The sequence below is a fragment of the Falco cherrug genome, chromosome 9, assembly GCF_023634085.1.
Source record: "Falco cherrug isolate bFalChe1 chromosome 9, bFalChe1.pri, whole genome shotgun sequence".
Lineage (NCBI taxonomy): Eukaryota > Metazoa > Chordata > Aves > Falconiformes > Falconidae > Falco > Falco cherrug.
In genome coordinates this window covers 50,740,946-50,766,321 of record NC_073705.1, presented here as the reverse complement: position 1 = coordinate 50,766,321, position 25,376 = coordinate 50,740,946, and the positions used below count along the sequence as shown (strand labels likewise).

The 25,376-nt window shown below is 41.4% G+C and overlaps 1 protein-coding gene across 4 annotated transcripts in view; it reads left to right on the top strand.

Moving 5' to 3' along the window:
- Nucleotides 1-25,376, top strand: part of ADK (adenosine kinase) — a 291,295-nt gene that overhangs the window by 256,963 nt on the left and 8,956 nt on the right. For all 4 annotated transcript variants that reach the window (XM_055719804.1, XM_027805482.2, XM_055719805.1 and 1 more), the window contains one exon: nucleotides 15,637-15,723. In XM_055719804.1, coding sequence (XP_055575779.1) covers nucleotides 15,637-15,723 — 87 coding nt within the window. The remainder of the gene's footprint in view (nucleotides 1-15,636; nucleotides 15,724-25,376) is intronic.

The following is a 25,376-nucleotide window of genomic DNA, read 5'->3' as shown; positions in this document are numbered from 1 at the left end:
GTTTTGGAGGTCTCCTATGCAATTTGTGAATGGGGGACGAGAATGGTCAACTTGCACATGCTTGAGAAGTTTACAAAGTGTTTTAATTTTGTTTTTTCCTTTGTTCTGTATTTCTTTCTTACTAATTCCTAACATTTTATTTGCTTTTCTGGCTGGCACTGATGATTGATACGGTATTTTCATGGAATTATCTGTTGTAATTTCAAATATTCTTTATGGTGTGTATTAACTTAGTATTAACTTAGTATTAACTTAGTAGAGCCCACTCTCGTGTATTGAAAGCTAGAATTGTTTCTTGCATGTGCACCTTTTTCCACATTGACTGACAAAGACTTTTATAGCCCGTTAATGTGAGACACTTTTGCAGTTCTTCACGCTCAACTTTTGGTTTTCCTATCCCAAGTGAATCTGAAGGCATCACAAGAACATGGCACACACCACATGACGAGCACCCCCGGGAGGTGGGGTCCATAGCCTGGAGGTGCCCCCGGCGGGGGTGCACAGCTAGCGGCAGGGCTGGACCTGGGCAGGGCATCGCAGTGAGGCCACCGCATCAACCACTGCAGACCGGAGAGCAACACTGAATGAGTTTACAGTAAGATAGCAATTCAGGTGTCCTTAAACCCCAAATGGGCATCACGTCAGGAAAGAAAGTACCTTAGTACACCGTAGCTTTTTTGGGTGGGGTTTTTTGTTCTTTTCTTTTTTCTTTTTTTTTTTTTTTTTTTTTTGAAAGGAGACCTTCCCTGTGATGATATTCCTCACTTAGAGCATCCACACAGAATTAATTTATCATAAATGTCTGATGCCTCCTGTATGCATGGCTGTAATACTTTGAAGCTGATACCATTTTACTGGTGACCTGAGCTGTGAGGTGGTTTGTCCAGAAACAATTACATCGGCACAATATTGCTTGGTTTGCTCAAGCCATGAAGAAACAGAACTACCTAACAGCAATCCTGAGAAGACCAAATTATGGTAATTAAGCCTCCTGGTTACCAAGGCAGACCCCTACTGTTCTGGGCAGTCATGGAAGGAACAAGGAGTCACTGTATTCATTCTAAGGCTGTGTAGTCCTCGGAGCACGAGAGACTGAGGCTTGGGGCCCTGGCAGTTCTGAACTGATAGAAAAAGCAGGAATCTCTGGCTCTGCTTGGGACAAGCATTTCCATCCCCTACTTTTCTCCCAGCCTGTCAGCACTGCTCTGCTGGCACAGGGAACCGGTTTGGCAGTGCACATAGAGCGGCAGGAACCTGCCCTGGTGAGGGGCTGAGCTCTGGACCAGCTCATTGCAGGGTCCATACTGGTGCCAGCATGGGAGGAGAGGACACAGCATTTGCAGTAGAAGGAGGCAAGGATGAGGCTCTAGTATCTGCAAGCTACAGTGGCTGAAGTGGCTGTGGATCCTCACTCCAAGGCATAAAACATGACAGTTTTATTTTGAACTTCCATCTAGCAGCAAAGACCGTAGTTCCGAAGTTGGAGGGAAGTTTGCTCCAGGATCAGCTGTAATACTGTAGAATTATGTCTGCAAAGCAAAGAGCAAGGAATAAGGGGACAGAGCCAGGAATATGCTATCAGAGGGAAGGGATTTCTGACATCTCATATGCTGAAAACCACCAATTTTACCATAAACTATATTAAAAGAATGGTGAGAGAGCAGGATGGGTCGTTCAGTAACTGGGGAGCACTGGAGCTGATGACAGCCTTCCAGATTCAGCCTGTGCTTCTCCCATGCAGCTCTGTCAAGGTGATCCCCTGTTTTCTGAAAATGACACCTACCCCTCTCCACGTACGCTGAACGTGACATTCTGGTGGCTGTTAGTTTTTCAGCAACTGGTTTTGCAGCTACGATGTTAAGTCGGTCTAAACGTATCTTTCTGACTTTTTGAACCAACCGATGAAAATCCAAACCCACAATGTTCTGTTTCAAATAAAATAATTATCCTGTAAACTTCTCATTACATTTATGCTTTTAAGTTTCAAGTTCAGCATTGTCCCTGTCCGTGCATGCGTTCTGTGTTGTTGCAATATTCAGTACTGGGCGCTACCCAGCTCTCCTTCAAAGCATATACTTTAATGAGTTGCAGTCTGAAACCCATGCGTTAAAGGGTCACAGTGCGTAGGCTTCTTACCTCCAACCCTTAGGTTCAAATCGTACTAACAGGGTGGTTATTTTATGAAATTAATCAGATAGTAATTTTTTTACCAATCATTTTTAAGAAATATATTTTCTCTTTACCCTAATTTGGTGTGATGATTTTTTTCATGGTAAGAAATTAAATGTATGGCTTGTTCAGCAGGTTTCATAATGGATCAATAATTTGTTGGCTTAACACTTTTTTTCCTGTGGAGATGTGGGAAGATCAATGTCTGTAGTGCCCTAGGTCATGATCAATACTTTTAATAAAACTTCCTTATTTTTCTCCCCCCCCCCCTTTTTTTTTTTGCCTTTGTACCTTTGTATGGTTTTGCTTTTATTAATGAGCTTTTCCTTTAGTTTCAGACCATTAATGGTTTTCAGATAATGTCATACTGCCCAAGGTCAAGGCCAGTTTGAACTTATAACTCTAGTTATCAGTGATTAAATCTATTGGATGGGCTTAGATGTGTTAGAAGACATAAGAGTTTGAAGCACTGCTTTCTAAGGGCTCAAAGTTAAAACAAAACAAAATCTCAACCTTTTGGGAGGATGACACATTAAGGCTTTTTTTTCCCCCTTTTTTTCATTTCCTTTTTAAATAAATAATGATTGCCTTATTTATGGGTCTCATATTGGCGTTAACATCGCAAGTAACTACTGTGGCCATGACTGCTCTTCAATTCAAGATATTAAATGCTCCGTATTGAGTTTTCTAATGGTGCATTGCTCATTTTGCAAAACCAATTTTAAATAAGAAGTCTTTTGTTCACGGTTGAAATTCTGGATGGGAGGGTAGCAACTTATCAAAGTACATGTTACCAGCTGGAGTGCTCGCCTAGAACGTGATATTATTTTCTCTGAGGCTTAACCCAGTGTCTTTTTAAATCAATGGAAAGATCTCATTAACTTCATTGGATATCGATTATGGCCATGGAGAACTTAAGACATTCATGAATATTAATGGTTTATACTGATCCGTGTGTCTTTTTGTCTGTTGTACCTTGTCTGCGGTTTCCAGTTCAGTTTTTGTAGTCGACCTGGGGGTTATACAAAAAGCAAAATTCACGTATGCTGAAAGATTTGATAACACATTTTACCTGAAGGTATCTTCTTTGTTGTCTGTTACAAACGAGGTGCATAAAGAACTGGACCCTTTGACCACTGGCACCTAGGCAGAACATCTTCTGTAGAAGGTCTTTTTTCCGTTATTTTTGCAGTGTTGCCTTTTTTTAAGAGGCAGCAGTTCACTTCATAACAAACCATCACAGACAAGTTTGAACAGCAGAATCTCTCCTCAGAAGGTGCCCTACAGACTCTGGTAGCCTCTCATCTTTAATTTAGACATTTTATTTCCCATCTTGTGATTACAGTTGAATGAACATTGTAGAAAAGTTTAAATTGTAGCTATCCGTGTCATGCTTTGGCCGTAAATGATGGAACTTAGGTTTTCAAGCCTTTAATCTTCACCTGCTCAAATAGGCATTGTAAAATAATTGCACAGAATGGAAGGAGAGTAAAATGTGGGTATGTATGGTGACCCTGGGTGAAAATTAACTGCAGGAACTGACCCTTGGATTAGAAGTTTCTCTGCTGTAGCGTCCAGTTGCAGGCAATAGAAGTATTGGGAGGTAGGTGGCAGAATGGAGGGCAGATCCTTAGCCCCGGGGGGGACAGGGCAGAGATGCTGGCTGGTGGAAAAAGTGAGCAGAAAGGAGTTCTGGACGGGTCCTGTTTTGCCTGGAATTGGGGATTTAGGATCATTTTGTGTAACACAACAAACCATCTAGAGTTAGCGCTGTGTGGGGAGAGGGGAGTGAATTGGAGTTCTCGGAAATGGTTAATTGTCTGAAAGTGGAATTGTGAGATTTTATGATCTGTTTGACTCCGTGATGTCCGCAGTAGTTTTTACAGATAAAGCAAAGTGGAAATTGTTTAAAGGCAGTATCTGGAGAGGAGGCTGTGCGCATTCTCACACACAAAGGACCTTGCCTTGACACACCTGAGCGTGATAGAGAGTAAGAAGTGACAGTTTAGATCCAAACCTCTGTATCCCACAAAAACATCGTTTCTGTAGTTGATCCCATTTGAATGGAAGAATGAAAGTAGGTGCCGGCTTGCTTTCACCGTAGCTGTTTTCTTTGTTATGAATAATAGTCAGTAAAGTAAGCAGACCTGACTTAGAGTATATACAGACGGCAGATTTAGTGAGTACAGTAAACACGAACTATTTTTGTATTTGGGTTTTGGCTAAGCCTACTGAATGATATAATACTAATGTTTGTTTTAAAAGAACACACGGAGTCCTCCACAATCAGATTTCAAGTTTGGGAGGCTGCTCAGGCTGCTCCAGTTTGCTGTCGCCTGCTGCCCCGTGCCCCCCACCGCCCGCCTAACCCGCCGCGATTCCTCTGCCTGCCCCGGCGACCAGCAGTCAGAGCAAAATCCAGAGAGGAGCCTATGGAACCAGATATTTATGTCCCTTGTAATCCAGCGCTGTGATATTGTACTGTGAACCTGAAAAGATGCCAGGCTACGCATTGTGGCTAATAGCAATTGATCACGAATGAAACCGCAGAACTCTATGGCAAATTGTTGGCTTTATAAATTCGATAATAAGTACATTTCCTGATAGAATATAAAAGTGCAGTAAATGATGCCTGCCCTCTCTTCCCTCCCCACCTGTCCAACTGCAGAACGCTGTTTGTACAGGATATTGTTGCTGACAACTGAATAAGAATTTTTAGAAGCAGTTGGCCATCAAATGATGGCAAATTTAAAGGTTATGCAAATTGTGCCAGTACAGCCCAGCTTGTTTCAGACCTCTTTTCTCTATTATCATATCAATTGAGTCAGCTCATAGTAGACAAAGCAAGGTTATGGGAACCACCTAGAGCATCATGCACCATTAAACATCAATGCAGCATACGCGAACATCTGCAACAACGATCTTATTAACAGAGGGTATAACGGAAGGCAATAAACAGCTTTCTTAGCCATTTAATTGTAAAAAATTTAATAACCTAATACTTGCATATATTTATCAACAGCAAGTTGGTCAAAAATTATGCAATCATAGTGGATTAGATTACAATACCTATTGCACACTGTAAATTACTACAAAAATATGAAAATCCATTTGTGAGAAGTTAAATACTGTAGTTAGTAAAGTGCTAAAAATGCCATGTTCCTTTAATCTCTGTTGCATCATGCAGTGCAAGTATCTGCTTTTTGCACTGACGTTTTTATATTTGGCCAAACCAAATATAAAAAAAAAACCTGAAGATGTGTTTTGGATTTCCTGGTGCACTAAGCAGCTTAAACATTTCAAAACTTAAGGCACAGTTGTTTTGTTATGAAAAGTAGAATGCGAACACCATAAAGCAGTCCTTGCCTGTGCAAGCAGAGCAGATGTTTGGAGGAAGAAAGTAAAGCAGGTTAGATGTTCATATGGGTTGTGTGTTGCGCATTGGCTTCTGGAGTAGTCCTTGCACTGGTCTAGAGGGTGAGAGCGTGTGAAGCTGTGGTCTGAAATGGCTTAGAGAAATGGACACAGAAATTAAAATACGTTAGAAATTGATGATAAAGAGAAATCAGTTTTTGTTCTTCATGGCCAAGCCAGATGGCTAGGGATGGGCTGGGGCTGGAGCACCGCCTTTGCTGAAATCCAAGAATTTGGCGGGGAGTGCCAGCCCTCCTCTTCTCGGGGACTGGGAGCACTGATGTGTTCCTGGCTTTGGCTACGAGGGAGCTGGAGACCTCAGTGGAAGGTTAGAGCTCCAGGGGGAAAGCGCCACTCTTCCAATTTCAGCCTGAACGTGCAAAATGTACAGGCATTTAAGAAATAAAAATCAGAAAAAGAAGAGACTGAATGAGTAAAATACTTGGGGCTCAAAGGTTGGGTTTGACAAGCGCATTGAGCAGAAAAACCTGTCCTGAGCGTGCGTCTGCTCCCGAGCAGCTTTGTTCCCTCCTGCACCCTCTGCTCCCACCCCTGCTGCTGCCGAGTAGCAGCTATTGCATCAGATTTGTATTTTTATGGACAAAGAATGAAGCCTTCTAAGTTTTTGTTGGCATAAAAATCCAAGTTGTGCTAGATTGGTTGGCTACAAGCAGCCTCCGTAGGTCACCCGTAGATACCTCAGTCATAACTCTAATGAGTGGGACTCAGCGGGCAGCGGGGGCGGGGGAGAGGCTGGAGGACAGTAAGCAGCAAAGAGGAGTAAAAGCTTGGTGCAAGTAGAAGTTTGGCAAGTTGAGAGTTACAGTTAATTTTGTTTCCTTAAAAAAAAGGAAAGTTTTTCTTCAAAAACATTAAATTGAAGGTCTTAAATTTTTATTATTTTTTTTTTTACCTGGATTTATTTCCTCTAGGAAAAGAAGGCAAAAAAGCAGGCAATGCCCGGATAACCATTAAGTATACCTTTTATACCAAAATGGTTCTAAAAGGAACCAGTAACAAGCATGTTCCCAGGTTTTTTCCACATTTTTAAGTTGCAGTTCAAATGATGTCGATCTGTAGGCTAACCAGAGCTTTTCCCTGCATACCATCTGGTTTTCGAAGCAGCATCTGTTCTTACCTTTCTTCATAACTTTTCCTAACTATATCAGTAGAGTGTCCACATTTTATTTATACAAACCTATTTACTTGCTTACCAGCCTTGCTTCTCAGACTGGAAACTCTTCAGAGCAGGAATCTTTTTTTCTTTTTTTTTCTTTTTTTTTTTTTTTTAATTTTTTTTCATTCTGATAGATATCTTGGTGGTCACCTTGTCAATACGAGAATACAAATTAGGTTTAAAACATCACAAGTTGAACTTGGCTGTACATGCCAACTGAAGTTTCATTCATTCTAAAAGGATGTCTTGTTTCCGAAAAAAAGATCAATGTGTTGTTTTGGTGTTTAGGTTGGAATAATGTAAAGCTGAATGATTCAGCAGCGTAATGGTAGAGAAATACAAATTTAAAGAAAGGTAACTGAGAGTGACGGGCGAGTGACAAGGTTCCACAGAGGGAGAGAGGCTGGAAATTTTTCCTTTCCCTGCTAGGTTAGTTATTGCGGTTTTGTCAAGCAGCCGGTTTTTATAGCGCTGGGGTTTACTTTCAGTGACAGCGCATGCCCCGCAGAGCCTGTTGTGTCGCCTCTGTAAGTGCCTGCGTGCTGCTGCCGTGCTTTAAAGGGCTTGGTACACAAACATACGATTCAGCAGCTCTTGATGGAAACTGTTTGTCAAAACTGCTATTATAGGAGCCGTATCCAAATGAATGTAATTCACTATGCAGTCAATAATTGTATAAATTCAGGGTTGTGTAATTGACATTAAAATGTATGTGACATTATTTTAAAAGGTAGCAGACTGACCGTCCTGCTTACAGCAATGGTTCGGTAATACTTCGAAAGTGATTAAATGATACTACAGAGATTATAGTTTGGGGTGTTTAATTATCTCAGAAATTATCTGCAGCTAATGTAGGGGGGGAATAAACTTCATTTTAGGCCAAATTCTCTTTCTGGACTGGCATAACTAAGACTTAAAGAATTCCACTAAAAACAGTGGAGGTTTTAAAACTGGTGTTTTAAGAGCAGAATATTTTCCCATTGAGATTAGAACAAATTTCAGCCTCCACTGCAGTGACATCTTCTAATAGATTTAAAACCTGCAAAAGCCTGGGAAAATTCATTTAGCAAGCATGTTTCATTCTTCAAAAATAAATAAGTAGTCTAGGGAGGTCTTAATTAAAGGCAACACAGAATGTACAAATAAAGCATGAGAAGAAAAAGATAATTGTAAAAGTTCTAGAGCTGAGCTCTGAGTTAAAAGGATGAAAAATTAAAATTTCTACATGTAATATGAATATTTCAAGGCAATGCTGTAGAGTTTCTATGGTATATCTACCTCAGCAATGTCCAACTAGCATCCAATTAATTATTTTTTTAAAAAGGAGGAATATATCTATATATACATTAACTTATTTTTAGTAATGTTTCTAGGGAAGGCTGTCTCTCTCAGTCCGATGGACTGGTTTTATTTATGAAACTAAATATAAATTCTCCCAGAAGAAAAAGCTCCTTCAGAACTGCTCAGTAGTGACCTAATGCTCACTCCTTCTCTTTTCAGTCTTACTGATGCTCAAGTAAAATAGAAGTGCCTTGGGCCCCTTCCTGCCTCCACTGACAACCCATGCTTCTCAGATTATCATGTAGCATAAACAAAGCTGTCATGTAACATGGCATTTATTTAAATGATGTGATTTCTGTGTTCACCACTCTGAAACTGAGGTATAGCTAAGAAAGCTTGCAAGTTTTGACAGGTGTATTTGCCCCGCTAGGGCAATATGCTTAATGTATAAAAAATGTGAGGCATAATACAGTTTCTAAATACAGTACAATACAAAACCAAATTATGCTTTTTTCTCTCCTTTTTTTTTTTTTTTTTTTTTCTGTTTGGCCAATGCCCCAATAAGCTTTTGGGTAGGAACTGCTTAGACCTGATCTCAGATTGATATTTGTCAGAAAGCTTTCCCACAGGACAGTCTTTTGATGGTCCAGCTATGCAGTGGTTTAAAATATATCTGCAGAATACCATGAAATGGAGAGCAACCACACAGGCACTGCTGGCGTGTGGGTCAGCGCAAACAGTAAGTGAAGCGCATGCTCTGCTTTTGAAGCTGCAGGATGCTTCGGTTTTGCGCAGTCCCCATAGCCAAGTTTCACAAGGTTGAAGAGCATGCATGACCTAGAACATCCATGTCGGTGTGACTCGAACATACACATGTGATGTATTCTTTACGTTAAAACACTGACATTCCACCTGTCACCACTGATGTGGCTTTTCAGTTCTTGAGCTACCCATTTATGGATGGAAATACACGTGTTTGTGTTTCCCAATCCCATATATAGCTCAAAAAATGATGGTCTTGTTGGGGGGTTGGGTTTTTTTTTCACATGGAAGGATGAAATACGACGTTCAGTGGCCAAAACCCAAAGCATGCAGGATTGACGGTGCAGGAAGAGAAATTTGTATTTGCTGATGTCCAAGGCCGGGTCTTGGTTTGTGTCTCCCTGTGCTGTGACTGGTGAGGCGCGGCTCGCTGTGGCAGGGCATGCTCTCGACGGAGACTGGGATCATACAATTCATGGGTTTTGCTTATTGTAACCCATCTCGACTGTCTTCAGGACTGATTTGGATCTGCGCTCTTCAAAGTAATTCCAAGACAGTCATTGTGTTGGATCAGTGAAACTGCGGAAGCCTCGCATAATTTTGGCACCTGTGACTTCACACCCGTCACCTTTTCCGAGTCCTCAACCCCTTTCCTGGTCCAGCCAGAGATCAGGGGAGGAGGATTTCGCTCTGAACTCTATGCCTTCTGCAGCCATGCCAAGCTACAGGAGCGCGGATCCTGGCAGTTCAGCGGGCGCAGTTTCAGCTCCCTCTGCAATCTGTGCCTAGCGGGCAAATGGCAATACTCTTGTGTGCTCGGAAAGGCTTTTTCAACAGAGTTCATTGCCATTCTAAACCTTAAACGTTGTGACACATGCCAGAAAAATTCAGCAGCTTGTTCTTTAGGGCAGTTTTTCCATATATGTCTGCATGTATATACACACACACACATATACACAAGAAAAAAAATGTTACATTAGCACCACACTGAAGCAATACTAGTATTTGCTGTTGACCTCTTGCTTCCCCATCGTTTACACACAGTCATAGCATTTTGCTTACTGGTGCAAACAAAATTATTTAATATGAGAAATAAAGTAGAGCTTCAACATGTGGCAGTGGCAGTGATGATATAGAAAATACTGACGTTTAAGCCGGTCTCACACCTATAAAGTAAGCAAAACACATTTGGGCTTGTCAAAGCTCTTGACGAGTCATTAGTTGATACTGTTACATTTTTTACACTTGTTGTAACTAGATACAGAGTTCTGAGTCTGATCTCATGCTGGTATAAATCAAGAGTTATTTCAAAGGAGTGGTGTGGAATTAACACGAGTGGAGACGGAATCAGGCGCAGGTTCAGAGGAAGTACGCTGGGTGCAAAAACTGTTTAATTTTACATCATTGCTAAGCGTTGCTGTGTATGAGTGTACAAGTTCCTTTGGAGGAACTTTCGTTCCCCTGTTAGCTCTAATCCTGTGAGTCACGCTTCAGTGAGATGCAGTGAGTGTGACTTCTGAATAAAAAGCGCCTTGGCTAGATGATGGGACGGTGTGTGTCCCAGGGGAGCTGTAAAGGGGAGGCAAGTCTCACTGAACATCTTTGGGTTAATGTCACCTCTTAGGAGAGAGGGAAAACGGGGTCTGCACACTGTCATTTCCCCTGCAGATGCCTATAGGACCATGAGTAGAGCCACAGAAGATTTGAAGTCTTCGGCATCATATTCTTTCTCCGTTTCTCCTGAAAACAAACCAGCTGTCTCTGAGGGACAGTACTTTGCACCCTGGCCAGTGCAGCTATGTGGACTTAACTTCTGCTTAGCAAGCTGCAAAGAGAATTTTAGCCTGATTGCACTACTTGAGTCTTCTATTATGGAAATATACTAATATTCGTATTAATTGTATCATACCATAGGCACAGAAATGCATTATCAGTGACAACTACTCTATAACTTGTTTAGGGTAGCATTATTGTACCAATGAAAGCTTAACTTCTTCTACATTACTAGTTATAAAGTTTTTTTGGCTACATGTTGAATTCATCAGAATACAGCATCGTTTGCTGCACAGTATTAAAATACTCAATTAGAAAAATCCCAAAGCGCGTGGCCGACTTGCGTCTCACTCCTCATACTGTTTCACCCCAGTGACTGGCACGGGTGTGGTTCCTGATCTTTGTGACAAGGCCGGCCTGGCTCCAGCAGCAGGCCCAGCAGCGCCCGGGAGGAGAGGGACGGAGGAGAGGGACGGAGGAGAGGGAGCGCAGCGAGGCGACCTTCACAGGGGCGCAGCAAGCACCGGCGGGCTGGGGTGCTCGGCCGCCTGAGCGTCCCGGCCTGGGAGTGCAGGGCTCCTTCTGTTTGCTTACAGCCGCCAGGTTGGGTCGGCGCTGCCAGCCCTGGAATGCGTCGTGCTGGGAGCCGCCAGGGCCTGGACGGGGGCTCGGCGCAGTGCCTGCCCGCGGTGCCCTCAGCAGGCCGGGAGCGTGGCGGCCGCGCTGGGCCGCCTGTGTCGGGTACGGCCACAGCATGTTCTGCTGTTGGGAGACAGGAGAAAGTTCTGTTAGCCTCACGATTTTCAAGGATATATTAACGTGCTGAAGAAGGTGCAGAGGCTTAGAGCCTGTAGGCTCTCCTGGAGAGAGGGAAGCGCTCAGAGTCGGGTGGGCCGACGTGGCCTTGTTTCAAATACTTTTCTCATTACTTCTTATAGCTTATACCTTATAGCTGCCCGGAGACATTTATAGGTTTTCAGTTCTTCAGGTTTCCACGTTCTGTTAAGTTCTTCCTGCCTCTTTTTTTTTTTTCTTTTCCCCTCCTTTCCCCCTCCTTTCCTTTTATCTGTTTTTGGCCCCTGATCTAAAGAAAATTAGAGAGGATGGGGGTGGGGAGGAGATGGGACAGAATTCTGTTTCACAGTTGTTCCTTTTTTTACAAGTTAAAGCTCACAAAAGGAACATGAATGTGTCTCCATCTTGTAAGCATCTGTACGACCACTACTAGCCCGTGGATCAAAAGATTATTTGAGGAAATAGCTAGACCTTTTTGTATATATTTTAGGACTCCCTCCTTCCTTTTATTTTATTTTAATACAAAATTAAGGACACTCCAACATGTTGCCCATAAGAGTTCTGTTACAGGTAATTAAATGTAAGTTTACACATTTAATCTACTTTTAAGAGCAAGAGAGACTGGTAAATGACCCAGTTAAGGAAAGTACTCAGCCTAATTGGATGTAATGATTGCTTGCTGGTGTTTATTACTGTACTAAGAGTAGACGTGTAGTCTGTGATTCTGATTTGGTTTAAAGACAGACCTGTGGTATTTGCAGCTATCATCAGAGTTCAATTGTTTCAGTTAACGTCGTGAAATGGGCTTGTATTCATTTGGGAGCTGAAATGTTTTAGAATGGAAGGAACACTGTTTTTTCAGTTAATATTGCTCTCCAATTACTATCTCTCCGGACTGTTTTACCTACAAAAGCGTCTATAGCTAGATATGCTAGCGCATATTTTTGCCTGCAGAAAATAAAGATAGATTTCACATCTTTAGGTACATAATGTGACAGATCAACAATAACTAAATTTATCAATGAGTTAATTCCTTCTGATTTATCTGTGGACATTGTCTTCAACCTACGAAATCACCACATAAATGTTTGATTTTGATTATTTCTGTATCATGCTGAAACAGTTGAGTTCCTCACCAATGTAAAATCATGAAGAGTTGACTCAAACTCCCAAACTTAGATTTCCTTACTGCTCATTACTAAAAATTCCCTAATTAGAGACACCTTGATGCAGTTTGCACTCACAGTTCTGGGCTTCCAGGAAACGATATCCAAGTGGAATGTGTTGTATCCCAGGGTGTTTACCGTAGAAGATATTTGTTGCTTAAAACAGAACACTGGATTTTATGCCCAGAGGATCAGCACTTGGACTTCAAAACACTTATGTAATTATTCTTTATTTCATAAGCACTCAGAATGCTAAATGAAATCAGAACTGACTGAAGAGCAAGGCCGCCGATGGCCAGTGCACTTAGCCAGGGTGTCCCTCTGTTCGCTGTGATGGGTTTGGGAGTTTTATAACATAACGGATCACACCCAAAAAATGAAGTTAAAGCAACTTTCAAGTCACAAAAGCAAGGATATTCAGAATGGAGACTTCTGCTTCATCTTGATTCACCTTGTTGTGCCTAGTTTAACAAAACACAGATCAGTAAGAGATGTTAGCTATTTCTATGCTAGTACACAGACATAACAAGGTAATTTAATGGCAGCTTTGATCCTAACTGACTTTATTTATCATGAAGGAAAGAAAAAAAAAAAACCCCACTTGGTATTACTTTGTGTACCTTTCAATACGTGTTTTTATTAATTATAGCTCAGTAGACTCTACTATGCTAGCAGAAGTTCTCCTAAGGTTAAAGAAGAATAATTTGCCTATTGGATGCGTGCAGGTGGTATTATCTCTGTAATGTGGTATGTGCTCCAAAGCCATGCTGGCTTCTTCTGACACTTCAGTACTTCAAAATGTGACATTATTTCTCCTCTTGAAAATATATGAAGTTACAGAGGCAGAGTGTGTGACCCAGGCAGAGAGACAGAACTGTGACCAGGATAGAAAGAAAAAAAAAAAAAAAAAAAAATTGTTCTCATACCAGCCGGATTCCTCAGTGTTATTTGGGGGTTTGGACTAATGCAATTCCAATTACATCTACTGCAGAAAGACTGGAATAAGAGCTTATAGTGCAATACTTACCTGCAAGTACTAGAGGGAGCTGAGGGAAGGAATCAAGACAGAGGAGGGGAAAAAGGAAGAAAGATGATGGTGAGAACTTTCATTTGTGATAGTTTGCTTGAACAGAGTCTTACTAGATGCCAAGCCCCATTTCCAGAATTCAAAATGTAACGCCTGTGCGTTACTCACTCTCTGTGCCCAAACACATCCATTTGTATGCATATGCAAGCGTCTGCTGTGTATTTAACGTGGAACATCTGTGTGTGCCCGTGCACGCTTGGGAAGGAAGCAGGTTCGTTGGTTACAAACGTGTCTTCAACAGAGCTCTCACTTTGTTCATTGTTTTAGTATTATCTAGAGCAAATCATACTTACACCTTCTTCTGAAATGGATGAATACACTCTGCTCATCTGGCAGACTTTAATGTAAGACCTCTCTTTCTTGATTTCCAATTCAAATGAATCCTGTTAAAATTACTAAAAAACATTGCTCTTGAAGACTATCTTAAGAGCACAACACAGCACTGAAGCACGTTTCTAAATAGCTTTCTTAACAGGATAGAGAGTAGGATGCACTGAGAATGGACTGAAACCTGTTCTTTAATTGGAATATTCATCTTACGTTTTTCATTACCCTTTTTCCTTTGCCTCTCATGGATGGTTGTTGCTAATGCTCCCCTCCCCTCCCCTCCCCTCCTGGTGGGCCAGCCAACAGTTCCCTCTGGAGGCAGCATCATTATATCTGCCTGGTTCACTTAGTAGCAGATGGTGAAGAGCAGTAGAGCTGATACACTGCATTTCACAGAAACCAGGATCCTTCTGGTACCTCTGCAGCATACACAGACTTGCCTGATTTGAGGCTGTGAATTCTTTATATGCCTCCCAAACTAGGTTTCCTTGTTTGCTACCGTGTACGTCACTGTCAGAGTGATTTTTATGATCTACGCTGTTGCTGGACAGTGAAGAAACTGCTCCTCTCCAGCTTGCAGCTACTGGAGGATCTATTTCCCATTTTGTTTCCGTCTTTACCAAAAATTAAAAGAAAATGGCCCTGATAGTTTCCATTTTCGCTGGTTGACAGGCTTTTCTTCCCCCTCCCCTTTTTTTAATTCCTGCTGTCTGCCAAAGGACAATCTGTTTGCTCTGAGACAGTTTAATGCATACTGACTACCAGAGGCAGAACTTCCATTGGCTCTGTTACAGGGGTAATTTACACTTTAACAAGGTATTGTGACAAGGTGGTAATTATATTTTTATCACGTCATTATGACATTACCACCTGGAAAGCCATAGCTGATTAATTAGTGGCATATATTAAATTTATAACCCTAGAACTCTAAAGTTATCATACCTAAGTGGTGTAATTATGTTGAACTGTGGTGTGGCAGTGAATTGGAGGTGAGGATGCTGAGTATCCACCTATTGCAATAGGTTTAACAAGTGCCAGTAGAGGGCAGGGAGCTGCAGAGAAGAAAATACTAAAAAAAAAAAAAAAAATGCTAAGGAAGAGAGTGAAGTCATTGAAATCTTGAAACCAAATCTAGTCAGATGGCAAGTTGCAAGGCTCCTTACATTATGGGGTTTTTTCAAAGGTGTCATTTGAGAGCATTTTGATTTACACTAGTTCCTGCTTTTTACTTCACAGCTATATTTCAATTAGTTCACGTGCAATTTGGTTTTTACAGTGCAGCAATTTCTGTTGAACTTTTGGAGGCCTGGACTGGCCATTCTGGAGGCTGCATCACTGCTCTGCAACTAAAAGGAAGCACTGGTTTTGGCAGGATGGATTTTTCTTAATCTTGTCCAGGTGTTTTTATGTTGTTCCTTCTGATTTACTTCTTTTCTCTTGCCCTTAATATTAGGAGATAATGAAAAGGAATGAAAGCATCCACAACAAATAGCTTGATCAAATGTGTCCCCGTATCCCTATGCAGTAAATACAGACAGAATTATAAGCCAAATCTATCGTTATTCCAATTATTGTGTTCGAAGTCAGAGCTCCAGTTCTGAACTGTTTTGATTTTCACTGTTTGTTGTGTTTTTCAAAGTTGTACTTCCATGTAACTCACGTTTTATTCTCCTTTTCCACTACAGAAAATGAAGTAACTACTTTCCCTGTGTTGGTGAGTGATCAGAGTGAAATTGTGGATACCAATGGAGCTGGAGATGCGTTTGTTGGAGGTATTTCTTACTTTTTTCTCTTGTTTGGAGCTTATCCTGTTATTCTCTCAGTATGAAACCTACCATTTTTTCATTCGACTGTCCTTCAGAATGAGCTTCATTCTTTTAGAGCTTTTCTCTTCATCGTGAAGTTATATGATTTAATTAAGTTCTGATTTTCAAAGGGAAAGTGTGTATTCTATTACTTTAAAAATAATGTCATACTCTGGTTGTTTTCATGAGATTAATTGTATCTGTCAGACTGTTGCATAAACAAGCTGCATCAAGCACTATATAGTGTACAGAAATCCCTCCTGGCTTAAATGTTAACACATTGTTGTTCTTTAAAACAGGTTGTAGTGAATATTAAACAGTATGTTAATAAGTGAGCATAATGTCTTCTGATCATGTCAATTTTGGTAGAACATCTGCTTCCAATACAATTATTTGGGCATCAGAAAAGAACACGAAGGGTTAATTTGTTAAAACAAACCCAGAAAATATCTGGCAATGCTTAATATCCATTTGCAAATTTACTATTTTTTTTTTGGCACAAGCTCTAAGGAAAAAAGAGGATGTTATGTCTATGCCTGTTTTAAAAAATTATTCAATATAAGCCAAAACCCAATCTAATCCAAAAGTTCTGTCATTCATTGTAACCTTCATACATGTAGCTCTGTGATGCACTATTGCGTCCTGAAGGCTCTAATATCCAGTACGCAGTAGCTGTAAGGAGCTCCATTAGTCACTAATTTACTGGAAACATTACCAAAGAGACTTTATAAATAGAATTGCAGGGCTCGGTCTTGCAGTTATGAAGGGGATAACAAGCAGCGTGTTACCAAATTAAAGCTTCAGAATTGTGTCCCTCTTCAAGAAACTAGTCAACATGAGCTTAACCTTAAGCATGTGAGTAATTCCGTCCTTACTTAATACATCACTTAAACCAATGGTAAATTTTCAGTATATGCTTAAATTTGGCTGAAAATAGGAATGTTATTACTCATTCCTTCGGTGCTGTTGTGAATCAAAAAGGACAGAAATAGAGGAAAACACGATGGGTCATACTGTCCATATACCTTTTAGTGCACGCTTGTCACTCTCTATTGTGCCTAAATCACAAACGACTGAATTTGAACCGGTAAGTAACAGTGACTAGAACATAAATAAGATCTTCTTCAAGTGCTTGTCCTTGTGTATGTGTGCTCTGTGTATCAGCTGTGCCAGTAAGCTGCTGTTCCCATGAAAAGAAAAGATCGTTCCTACGTTGTTTTCAGACCCTGCAGATAGAAGCACGCTGCGGAGGGCCCAGGAGGGCAGTGTAGACCCCAGCCGAGCTGTGTAGACCCCAGCCAAGCCCTGCCTCAGCCGGAGGCAGCTTTTCACCTGCTTGCCATGTTCAGCTCGGGTTGTGTCTATTCCGAGTTCTTCAGACTTTAGGCTTTTTGAAATCAGGACCTTTTTTTTTTTTTCTTTTTTTTTTTTTTTCAGTAATCCTACTTTTATTCTTTCTTAGTTTAGCTGCAGGAAGACTATTGTGACTGAATAATCAGGCTTTAAGGACTGCTTGGACTCTCATAACCCTTCCTCTTAAAATGATGTCCTTTTCCCTGGTGCTGCCATAGCTGCTGGTTTTCTGTAGAAGGGCAAAGACGTTGAATTTACTTAATTATTCCAGAATGGAAAGGCTGATAGAAGCCACATCAGAGACTATTCTGCCTTCCACCAGCAGCGTGAGGAGGTCAGGCTGGTCTTGGATCAGTTGTGAGATTCCCTTCTCCGAGGGGAAAAATGATGTGGAAAATGCCAAACTCTGTTGGGAAGGAAGGAAAGAAGAGAAGTCTTCTAAGAGAACAAGTGCCTTTTGTCGTTCTGAGTCTGCTGAGATAACGTGGGGATGCAGCAGGCTTCAGTGTATTTGGGGTGATCCCAGCAGACGTCCTGCATCGCTGTTTGTATGGACATATGTTGTTTTCCTCGGTTCCCCCAAACAGCACTGAGCCCCCAGCTGCCCTCGGAGTGGCGGCCAGCGCAGTGCAGTGCGGCCGGGGGTAGCGTGGCATTGTGCGGATCTGCCCCCGCTCCAGGGAAGCGAAGGGCCCCCGCGGTGTTCCCCGCCGTGATGGAAGCTGGCTCAGCAGTTGCCAATCTGGCTGAAGCCTCGCTGCAGTTAGACCCTTACCTGGGGTCAGCGCGGGGGCTTCGCTTCTCTTTGCACCATATTTCTCTCTGCTGTGACTCAAAGCTACATGAGCTTTACAATATCCATAGCTCTTCCATTAGCTTCTGAGATATCTTCGTTCTCCTCTGTCACCCCATAAATAATAAATTGGTCGTTTATTCTCCTCAGAGAAAGATTTTCCTGAGTTTAGTCCAGATGGGAGGTTTGGGAGTCGTAACAGTCTAGATACGCAGCTGATTCTAGTCTTATATACTGTGGTTTCCTTCTTCATGGAGTCATTTCATTTTCCTTCCCATATGTAGGAAATGGGATACTGGACTGGGTAGGCTTTGATTTGGTCTGTGTTTCATTTGGGGGAAATGTCTGTATTTTATCTATATCACACTTTTCATGTGTTTTCAAAGTATGTATTTGCAACAGGAAAAGTTCTTTATTGTCTCCTGACCAGAAAGCCCTGTGCCGTACCACTGGTGATGCTGCTCAACCCGTGTATCTTCTGTCGATTCTAGCATTGAGCCAGACGCAGCATTACTTTCCTGACAGAATTTTTGTAATGGGAAGGTTATATTCCCTTCAGTGTTTTTCTAGCTTCCTTCTTTGATTGAGGTTTTTATCAAGTTGTTACTACCTAGGCAACAGTACCTGTAACGTTTTCATTTTCGTGTCCTCATAGTAAAATGTTGCAAAATTCATCCCTTAACTAAAAAAATGCACTCAGTGTTATAATATAATCTCCTGGAAACATAGTGCCCTTATTCAAACAGCAGAGAACAAGACTACCATGGCAAAGGTTCCCATACTTGTCTGGGACCGGTATATTAACGTGACTGAGCAGTGGTTTTGTTGGAGCAAATGTCTTGGCTGAGGGGGGAATGTGGGATATCATGAGAACTAACCCCGTTGAGCAGGATTTATTTTTCCTTCAGGTTTGTGAGACACTATCATATTTTGAAAGGTCTTTCACGGCAGCACTCTCTTCCAGAGGTAGAACTCACAGATTGTAAGGAAATTCCGTCTCGACAATTATGCCAACTTGGCAAATCACTCCTCATGTGTTTCTCCATGTGAAAGTGGAAAATAAGAAATCTGTTGGGTTGTTTTTTCTAGAACCTATCTAACTACTGAAGGTCTCGAAACCTTAACAGACATGAAAAAGTTTAAAGACACAAAGTTTCTGGGCGTTTGTAACTCTGTGAGTTGATTCATGAGTTCAACATTTCTGAGCGTGAAGCTGCTGGCCTCCAAGGAGAGCTAGCTCAGTCCAACAGCGAGCAGCAAGAAATAAACTGCATTCTTCAGCTGAAATGTGTTTTTATTAAGTTGGCGCCAGGACTATCTCTGGGTTTCTTGCCTCTTACTGCAGGCATCAAGTCATCTGCCACTCAGGCTGGTGCAATGCGTGAATGAGAAACTGGGTTTTAAGGTTGCTGCAGGTATCTTTATGATAAAAACACTTCTCTAAACCATACCAGCAGAGTTGTGCCTTTATTGCTTTCCAGCACCACTGCCACTGTTTAGAAGTTTAAGCAGTAACAATTTACGCTGGAGCATCTCAGCACCTCTTGTGGATTTCAGGGGTAACACAGATTTTTTTGGTTAGAAATCCCTGAAATACCCGTAAATTAAAGTTGTAATTCCACCTCTGGGTTCTGATGACATTGACAAATCACTTGAGCTTTGCTGACATGGCTTGTGTCACAGGAGTCCTCCTAATGGAGTTATAGCCTTTGTTTGTAGAGTTCGGGGGAAACTCTAGTACCTGTTAGGTTACATTCATTTATTACTGGTCAGCCCCAGTTTTGAACCTTTGCATTAATGGTAACCAAAGCATATTTAATGGCAATGAGTAGATGGAAATATGGACAGTTTTACCATCTCAGCTTTATGCTGTCCTGCTCTCTTTAGCCACAGTAGCTCTGCCTTCTGTTCGGACTCCCTGTTGTCATTGCCACCGTAACTAATGAAAACAATAAGCATCTTTTGTGATAGTTACTGCCATTGTTCCCTGCAAAATCTCTCCCCTAGAATCTGCCTACTCTGTGGAACTGGGCAGAGACTTCATAATGAATGAATAGGGGAAGGTGTAAAATCAATGCTGCTTCAGGTTCTGTCAATATAAATATATTGACGTAGTAATCTGCTATGATTTAGTCATATACCGCATGAAAGTACTAGAGTATGAAATGTAACCACAAATCATTTTAAAGCAGCCTGATGAAGCAGTGACAGAATGATCGTGGCAAGTATCTATTACTTATCACCATGCTATAAAGATGTTATACCGTTCTCAGGGAAAAGAAATCCTGAGATAGAAGGAGCTCTTCATTAAGCATTATCTGGTGCCAAATACGAGCCGATCGCAGTTTGCCTCTGTCAGTATCAAAGCTGAAGTCAACGGCACAAACCACCTGTCAGTTTAAAAATGACGCTGGCGGCTCTCATGTACCAGGGAATTTCGCAAAGCTGCTAGCTACAGTTTGAAGGCTACGTTCAGAATTATTCCAGTGCACATACTGAGGGAATAAGCCCTTCTCCCTCTCATGTGAAGCCTAGTGTGAATCTTACGAGATGGCCAACTGCTGTCTCAGCTAGCAGAGGACTACTGCGATAGAAGGCAGGGACAGCGACAGAAGAGAGGAGTTGTCCTCCTTTATACGTGTCCTTGCGTGACTGTGGTCATGGCATCCTTATCTTCCCTTCAGAGACCACAGGGCTTACTGCGGATACTTCCCTCCTTCTGTTTTTGTTGCCACACTGGCTCAATAAAGCCGTTCCCTCATCTTTAATGTAGAGGTTAATTCTAAACATCGTTTTTCCATCTTAATCTAAACGCCTCTACAAATTAGATAAAGAGCTTGGACGCCTCAGAGTTTGCCTGAAGGTCGTCACATTGTTCAAATTTTAGCCTGTTTTCATGAGGTAAACGCAAATGATTTTCTATAGGGTGACATCTAGCTTTGATTTCAGAGCTTAGTAGTAGTTGGTATACCTCATATACTTCAACGTTATTGCAGTGTTAAAATATTACCCTTGATGTGAAACATTCTTTGAATATATTACACATACCGGTAGATGTATGTTTATAAAAACACAGCTCAAGAAACATAAATACAGGTTTGCGGAGAACCCATAGTGCAGAGAATAATGTCTCAGCGTTACTCCTCTGCTATTAAAAGTTTGACTCAGAAACCTTTTTTTAAAAAAGCTCCGTTTCTGTTTTCCAACGCTGGTTTAACTTTGGAATACCTTGACTGAAGCCAGTGGATTTCAACGTATATACTATTGATAAAAATGGAAGCAGAATCGAATCCAGTGTAATAATTCTTACGCTGTTGTTCTACAGAATCTGGCGTTTATGGAAGGAATCCAAGAATCTTTAAAATAAAAAAATCATCTGGGTGGGATTTCACATGATCTGAGTTGGCCCTGCTGTAAGCCACGGCTGAAGCAAGGGAGCTCCAGGGGTCCCTCCCAAGCTAAATTGCGCTGTGGTCCTGTGAGGTCTAATCCTACAGGAATCAGGTTCCCAGGTGCCATTTCTGGCTCCTCAGAAAATCCAGCTTCAGTCATCCTCAGAGGGCAATGCTGGTGGCTAGAGAGTAGAAGCTGAGTGAATTTAAAACAATGAAGCTTGTACAATGGGAACACCATCTTCTCACAATAGATCTGGTACGGGGCGAAGATGGGCTGTGTTCGTGGCTTTGTCTAATTTGTGCTGTGTGTGCTTCATGGGAAGGAATTAATGTGGATGGAGGTGTGTGGGCACGTGAGAAATGAAGTAAGTTGTTAGGGCTAGTTGCTGTATGGCTGTACCAGGAGCACTGAACGTGCCAAAAAGATCTGATAATGCCTTCAGCAGAGAGAGGTGATTTGGATGGTTTGTCAGAATACTAAATTACGAGTGAGCTTGTGACTCTGTTAAGAAGGAAGTTCCATAATGGATTTATAGAGCTCTTTAAGATTGCGGAAGAACCTGTTTTTGCTAAAAACATTGCAGCCAAATGAAATATTCCTCTTATTTGTTGTGTTTTCATCTCTGTATGAACCTTTGTTGTAAGGGCTGCCCTCCCTCCAGTACTCACCACCCCTAAAACATTCTAGATTTGTTGAAATAGGAGTTCAAGGAACACCAAACCATTCTTTACTGAACAGCAGGAGTGTGATATCAGAAGCTACTTAATCCACTTGCAGTGGTCTTTAATGTGTATAAGGTTTTTTATACTTGTTTAAGATACCTTGGGAAGTTGTCATCATTTTCTAATCACGTTTGATAAAGAGAAATACAGTGGGTAAAGTGTCACTGCTGTGAAGTGCTGCCTTCTGATAACACCGGAGCTCTGAGGTGCAGTTTTGTTTGCCAGCTGGGCGTGAAGCTTTTTTTTTTTTTTTTTTTTTGTGATACCAATTAAATATGTATGTGCGTGTGACTTGTTAAGGCTGATTTTTGCTACAAAATTTATCTTCCCAAGCGAAGAGACAAGGGGATGCTACTTCGAATTGTTCTGTCTTTTCTCAGAAGTAAAGATAAGTGTTAGAGCCGGAGTCAGCACTCTCATAGTCTTCATTTACGCAACATGGGTGGCTAATTGCCTCTGAGCAGCCCTGTTGTTACCGACATCATGGCTGATGAGATATGAAGCTTTGAAATAAAAATACCTTCTTAATGTCATCAGCATTTTGACTGACAGCCCGTTTTGCCCATCTTTAATGCTCCTGTTTTATAAACAGCATACATGAGTCTAATAGCTGAGCGGCAGATAGGGCATCAATCTCAGCTTGCGAGGGGATGGCTTGTCAGCGTGGTCATGACTTACCGCCCCTGCGTTCTGGTGGCATTCGTACCTCTCTCAGATAAACATCACGTCGAAACCTGGGCTATTAGATGGCCACATTATCTCTGTAACTGACCTTCTACAAACTAGAGAATTACCAGGTTCTGTGTTTCTAGCTGATTTTTCTCAGGCTCAGCTGGAGGCCCATCGTTACTCTGATCAATAGCATAGCCAGTCGCTAGCAACTTCAGCATCACTACTGGCACCATTTAGAAATTTGCCACAGTTTGAATTGCAGCTACTTAAACAAAAACATAAAAGTAGGTATCACTCAAGAAAAACATGGAATATTCCTGTTTTCTTGTTCAGTCCCTGCTTCACTTTTTACCAATTCCCATTCATAATTCCATAATTATGTCTTTGGAAATTTCTGTGCTGGCATTATACTTAAAACTAGTAGCAAGTGCTGTCCAAGCATAATTTAATTGTGATCCATTCGGGTTTAACTGGTTTGTTTCGGTTGCTGCCCTTCTCTTGGTTTCTAAATGTTCATCTTAATTTTATTACATAGGTATTTTTTATCAAAATACAGTAACTTAAATATGGTAGCCCACTTTTTCACCTATATGATTTAAAGGCAATCCAGAAGAATACACAGTAGAATTCACATAAGGCAAAACATTAGTGTACATGCGTTTTAAATAGCACATAGAAGTGAGACATCCATTTAAAAGGATCAGTGTATGGAATTAAAAACCCTCAGAAGTTTCTAATTAGACTGAAGCAGGACCTGATCCTTCTAGCTGCTGTGTCTCTGTGCCTGTCAGTGACACCGTCAGTGTTAAGGGAGCCTCAGTACGCAGCAAGAGGATTAATATTTTGCAAAATTGGGTTTTAAAAGGCCTAATTTACCTCGCCATAAATTCTGGATGGGCATTCTGAGAAATAAACGTCAGATAGGTTGCGGACCTTTTAAAAAAACAAACCTACTGTGTTAAAAATAGATTTTCAAAACCAATTATAGAGTTCCAATTTTTGCTGTAATAGCTATGGGACAATTACAAATTGACTTAACGCCTCAAAGCAAATCATCACCGTTTAAAATACTTTGTCATGCCTACTATCCCTATCCTCATAACATTTCATTTTATGTTAATGTGTCATGTGTTAGAAAATCATGTAACGATAAAGAAAATGTTCATGTGGAAGGTTAGGAACGACTTTAATGAGTTATTATTACCTTGCTCGCAGACTGTTGGTAATATTTTTGTGTTATTTTAATGTATTCTGAGTAGAGACAGAGGCACTAGTCAGATTGGATCATCAAGAACATTCCCCTGGGAATCAGGGCAGGATATAGTCCCCTAAGAAATGATGTGTCAGATTAAGCTGATGCTGTATTCACAGGAGATACAACAACACACAGTGAAATAGGAAAATACACCAAAATATGTTATCTATGTCACATCTGCTATGACTTGGTGTGGTGCTGTGGGGACTGACGCAGTGGCCACGGCGGTACTGCTCGGGCTGCGGTGTGAGCTAGCGGGATCCTCGCACACCTGCAGCTGCCTCCGCCGTATAATAGGAGGGTGATGCCTCCCATAATTTGTTCACCTGCCCCCGCCACTGAAATGGGCTCCTGCTGGAAGCAGGAGGATGGCAAGGATGCAACAAAACAGGCGTGAAAGAACAAACATGGTCCTCGCTGAAGGCAGTGGTGGTAGCGGTGCCTGTAGGTGGGCTTGAGGCTGATCTCCAACTCTACTTAAAGGGATGTTGTGTTACTCATCATCAGTAAATGATTAGTATCAGTCCAGGACTGTAACAGATATTTAAAGAGGCAAAAGATATTAAATGCCACTGTATTAAGATAGGAGCATTATGAATATAATGCCGGGGTAGGCTGTTTCAGCCCACAGAAGTCAAGGAATTCGTAGGCTGCCCAACTGCTGTGTTCCCACTGTGTTGGGGGTCACTTTTTGGTTCCCTTTGCATACTGCCGGCCTGATCGTGTGGGGACACACCTGCAAATAAAACCTTACTGAGAGACGGTGGCTCCTGTGCAAACACAACTTCACATCTCCTAGTCCTCGTGCCTGTGAATCTCAGCTAGGAGGTTACGTTCACGTTGCCTTTTTGAATAAATGTTAAAAACTGAATAGATGATAGTACATAGTATTCCATTTTGTCATGCTTAGAACTTCATTATTTCTGCATTAAATTGGTAACATTCTCTTGCTCTTATCCCAAGCAGTAGGTGTAGTAATCTGTGCCATCTAATGTCATACAAGAGATCTGTTTTGAGGCTCCAGAAATTTCCTTAGGTCCTAATAAAAGAAAGCTTATTTCATTTGGCTGTCTCAAAAATGGCTAAGGAGAATTTTAGCTTTTGAAGAACACTTCTAGGAAATGTTTTTAGGAAAAACAAAGAGAAATATCAGCCTGGAAAGAATTCTTTTCAGACAGTTGGAGAAGCCGCTTCCAAGGAAAATACTCTTATTTGGGTTGGCATATGCAGCACCTTGAATATTCCTTGTAAGCTTGGAGGGTAGTTTGTTATTTTTTTTTCTTTAATCAAATGTTTTCCCCTGATCCTGCTTGTTGGAGACAAGCCCAAAGCCACCAGATTCTGATCCAAAAGGGAATTTCCCAAAGTTCGTCTCGTGGGCTTAAAAATGAAAAATAGGACCAAGCCATCAGAAGTTACAACTTTGTTA